The following is a 3980-nucleotide window of genomic DNA, read 5'->3' on the forward strand; positions in this document are numbered from 1 at the left end:
AACTTGTAAATTGAAAATAGTTTCGGCCTCTGGAAAACGGTTATTTTTAGGAAAATGTCGTTTCACATTTATTGCTTCGATGTCTTGCATTTCCCGTCTTCGAATGCGGCGCTCGTCGGCTTACGGTTCGTTTGTGCCCAAACAGTTGGAACAAAAATCGCCAGGTAACAACAAAACTACTTACAACCGTTTTCCCAATCTGCCAATTTATATTAGTTGTATATTTAAAGAAATCAGTTTGCGCTACACCCGACTACTTGAAGGCGCGCTGTTTATTTTTCCACAAAACCATAACATGTTCCTTTGGCAATTTAGAGCAAACTTAAGAGGCCCAGTCGAAAATCCGACGTGCCGTCGAAAATAGATTTGTATGTTTGGATTATCAGTGTTTAGTGGAGCATGCAGAATTCGATTTTGGCTCTAGAAGAACGACTTTGGAGCTGTAAAATGGAGCGCAAGCTCGAAACGAAGATTCCAATTGAAGCCGCAAGCCCATTGGGCACATTAGAATCTTCAATGGATGCGGAAAATGTGCTGGTGAAACCCTGCAGCTTCAACCAGACTTGCACCAGACAAAAACCCAAATGGCACACTTTTCGAGTCCTTCCCATCGCCATTCTAACAGTCAGCAGTTGCCAGGTGATTATTGAACGGCTTCAGCTTCAAGCTTTTGCACTTTGCTGCTGTTCTAGATAGGTTTTCACCTGTATTCCACTCCCAGCTTCAACAAATTGCTTCGCTTTGAGCCAAACAAGCGGCTGGAGGTTTGGAGGTATTTCACATACATGTTGGTGCACGACGGCTGGTCTCATTTGGCTCTCAATGTGGTCATGCAGTGCATCTTCGCTGCTCTGTTGGAGATAAGCCAGGTAGGACAGTGAGGGTTTCGTGAGGAAAGTGAGGAATGGTGGTGGTTTACAGGGTCGCCTTAGAGTGTTGACAATTTATGTCTTGGGAGGAGTCACAGGAATATTAGGAGCAGCGTGTCTTCATCCCGATTTAGTGGTAGGAGCATCAGCTGGAGGTTACTCGCTCCTTCTCTCCAATGTTGCTGATCTAGTGCTGGTAGGTGGAGCTGCGCTTTTACAGGCCTATAAAAGTGAGAAACGCTTAACAAAATTTCAGAACTTCCATACAATAAACTACAGAATATATCGTGCAATATCGATATCAACGTTGATAATCTTCGACGTGATTTACGACATTGTCCACATATATTCAAGCAGAGAGCCGCAGGTTTCATGGCAAGCCCATTTCTTCGGCGGACTTACAGGACTGTTTCTAGGTAAAATTGGCGAATACTTTTCTAATGTATCAATTCGATAATTGTGGGTTTTGGGGGGTTTTAGGCCTGGTTGTATTCAAGTGCAACAAACCGACCAAAAGCACCAGAGTGTTCTTTTGCCTGGGACTTACACTTTACTTCATTTTCATCGCTAGCTTTATTGTGCTGATGGCCCAAATCGAAAAGTGCGGAACCAAAGGTCTAATTCGTCGGCAATTCGTCTATTTATGTTAAAGTGGTTGTTTTGTATTTGCGAGTTTATTGTGTTGACTTTTCCTGATGTTTTTTAAGCCGTAACTCCTCAGATTATTAAACTGTGCTCGACAAGGAACATTAGCAAACCCAATAAAATAAAGGAAAATAAAGAAAGTTTTGCATAACTACAACAGTAGTCACAATAGCTAAGTTTGGTCACGACTGAATTAAATTTCAGATCATCTTCTCTGTCCTCCTTTTAAGGACGTGGGTGAAAGTCAGTTTTTTTTATTATATGTATATGATGCGATTTTTGAACCCAATAACGTGACCAGGTATTGGGAGCTTTCACTTTGTTTGTGAAACAAAAAACAAAGTGTCAACTGAACGTACCTAACGGCTGAATGAAGGAAAAAACTAAGGGATTTTTTCAACGTTTTATTTACAAAAATACAGTTTTAGAGTGATCGCAGCTTGGCACCGTTCTAGGAAGAATTTCCAGAGTCTACATCGATGGCAAATTTAAATCAATTCAAGTACAAAAGACTAGATCAAAGGCAGTAGGAATTAGACAAGACACAGAGAGCAGCCAGAGGGCATAATCTGAGAAAAAGGGTGCAATAAATAGGGCAGAATGTTGGTGCTAAGGGATGAAGTGTTTAGGAAACAGTTTGGAGCGCAGAAAGGAAAAAGTACACGGTAACAAAGACACAGTGAATTTCTAATTTACATAAAAACAACTCGACTCATCACTTAGTGTTTGCCCACTTGGTCGATCTGGCCCTGGAGATTGTTGACCACTTCTGGAGGAAATTGGTCGCCCAAAATTTCAAAGAGGTTGATTTTCTGGTCGCCGGGTATGCTTTCGTAGGCACCGATCTCGATTCCTTCTTGTACCTGAAAACAATCCCAAGTTAAATCCCAAGTGTAATAAGGACAAGAGGAAGTTCCCACGACATTTACGTAAGACGCGAGCAGTTTCATCTGCTGTTACCCAACGACTATAACGAGCACTTTCATTTTTAATCATCATCTTTAATCGAGGATTGTGATGTTTTAATGTGCGTTCTCTAGAACTGATTACCCAAACACTACACTTTCTTTGGACAATTTGCGAAAAACTAGAGCAGAAGTTCACATTTACCTTCTGAATTTGGGCATCTTTGGGTATTAGGAAGGTTTGCTGAGCTTGTCGGATGGCCTCATTTGTGTAGGCGCCGCCTTCCTTTTGAGGGTAGGCTGAAACTGCGGCCAGAATAGCAAGGGAAATAATTGCCAGTTTCATTTTAGCTAGAAGAGAACAAAATCATTTTTTGGGGGCATTTGATGAAGAAAGCGCTTGAATAAGCATTTAACTTTAGGTGTCAAAAAGTCGATGCAAAAATAGTGGCAAATTTAAATTAATCAAGCTTATAGGTGAACAAATTAGCCTTTCATTGTTGTACATTTTTTATTTGCAAGCAATAAATAATCAAACACGACATTTGGTGTAAAATCATACAAACAGCGACTTTCCAAAATCCAAATACATAAATTACTTTTGTGACAAAAACCTGAAACTACAGACCACTTTGTGTGAATTCTTCACTGCACTTTCACTGGCACTGGATGTTGCTTACCTTAAAAAAATATGCGTGCTCCACAAGGTACGGTTTATATCGAAATTCTCGAGGACTCAAGCCGCTAATCTCTTATATAAGCGTCCATCTCTACGAAGCTTTCCCCCATACGTTCGGTAGATTCAGAAGAATGAGAGCTTCCACTGTTCAAACCATTTTTTGTCTAGTTTAGTATGAATTAGGAAGTTGGAATTTTAACTGAAGGTTTATGGAGGTTCTTGAACGGTTTTCCAATTTTCTGCCCAGTTAAAGGCGCAAAAATTATGGTAAATTTTTCTCTTAAATAAAACGATTTTGAGTCATTTTACCCCATACGTTTGGTAGATTTGGAAGCATGAGAGCTTCCACTATTCAAACGATTTTTTTCTCTTGTTTGAATCATTTTGTTGGAGACAAACAGAAGACTCATGAAGGGTTTTGAAAGTGTTTTCTATTTTTTGCCCAGTTAAAAGGCCAAGTGATTTTTTGCAGGCAAAATGTTGCAAACATTTTGATAAGTTTTTCACTTAAATAAAGCGATTTTGTTTCATTTTCTTCCGCAGGTTTGGAAGATTTTGAAGAGCACTAAATAAAAAAACTTCTAAGAGAGTGTGAATTATTTTGTGCGAACAGAAGTCTGATGACGGTTTTTGAACGTTTTTCCAATTTTATTTCCAGTTAAAGGAGCAAATTATTTTTTAAGCAGGCAAAAGAGGTTTAAAGAAAACGATTTTATTTCATTTTCCCGCATTTGTTTGGTAGACTTAGAAGAACGAAAGCTTCAAATATAAAGAAAATCTTAAACAAAAGTCTAATGAAGATTTTTGATCGTTTTTGCAATTCTATGCCCAGTTTAAGGAGCAAATAAAATGTTTAAGCAGGCGAATGCTGCAGACATTGGC

The 3980-nt window shown here is 39.2% G+C and overlaps 2 protein-coding genes across 6 annotated transcripts in view; one reads left to right on the forward strand and one right to left on the reverse strand.

Annotated features, from left to right (window-relative positions):
* The window catches only part of LOC109545601 (protein rhomboid), a 2446-nt gene extending 792 nt beyond the window's left edge, over window positions 1-1654 (forward strand). Inside the window, exons 1-7 of one of the 4 annotated variants that reach the window (XM_048666713.1) lie at window positions 100-164; window positions 316-368; window positions 425-639; window positions 693-869; window positions 922-1065; window positions 1126-1285; window positions 1350-1654. In XM_048666713.1, coding sequence (XP_048522670.1) covers window positions 448-639; window positions 693-869; window positions 922-1065; window positions 1126-1285; window positions 1350-1519 — 843 coding nt within the window. In that variant the 5' untranslated portion in view covers window positions 100-164; window positions 316-368; window positions 425-447 and the 3' untranslated portion in view covers window positions 1520-1654. Of the gene's footprint in view, window positions 1-64; window positions 165-315; window positions 640-692; window positions 870-921; window positions 1066-1125; window positions 1286-1349 lie in introns of those variants that run through there. The other 3 variants (XM_019916380.2, XM_048666712.1, XM_019916382.2) reach the window with 3 other exon arrangements.
* Window positions 1655-1903: 249 nt separating this feature from the next.
* Window positions 1904-3177, reverse strand: LOC109545603. Of its 2 annotated transcripts, none has more exons than XM_019916385.2 (3): window positions 3100-3177; window positions 2625-2770; window positions 1904-2377 (listed from the first exon to the last, which is right to left on the reverse strand). In XM_019916385.2, exons 2-3 carry the CDS (start codon window positions 2763-2765, stop codon window positions 2234-2236), a joined length of 285 nt encoding a protein of 94 aa, XP_019771944.1. In that variant the 5' UTR covers window positions 2766-2770; window positions 3100-3177; the 3' UTR covers window positions 1904-2233. The 2 variants fall into 2 exon arrangements, with proteins under 2 accessions (XP_019771944.1, XP_019771945.1); XM_019916386.2 differs by having other exon boundaries at window positions 3048-3146.
* Between the last annotated feature and the right edge of the window lie 803 nt (window positions 3178-3980).

This window comes from Dendroctonus ponderosae, unplaced genomic scaffold (genome assembly GCF_020466585.1).
Source record: "Dendroctonus ponderosae isolate FM_Combo_2020 unplaced genomic scaffold, Dpon_F_20191213v2 Dpon_F_20191213_5, whole genome shotgun sequence".
NCBI classification, from domain to species: Eukaryota; Metazoa; Arthropoda; class Insecta; order Coleoptera; family Curculionidae; genus Dendroctonus; species Dendroctonus ponderosae.

Excerpts from the sequence above, each read along its gene's own strand:
- LOC109545603 (XM_019916385.2), bottom strand. The coding sequence starts at position 2,765 with ATGAAACTGGCAATTATTTCCCTTGCTATTCTGGCCGCAGTTTCAGCC. Across the intron at positions 2,378-2,624 it reads AAGATGCCCAAATTCAGAAG|GTACAAGAAGGAATCGAGAT; the intron begins GTAAATGTGAAC and ends GATTGTTTTCAG.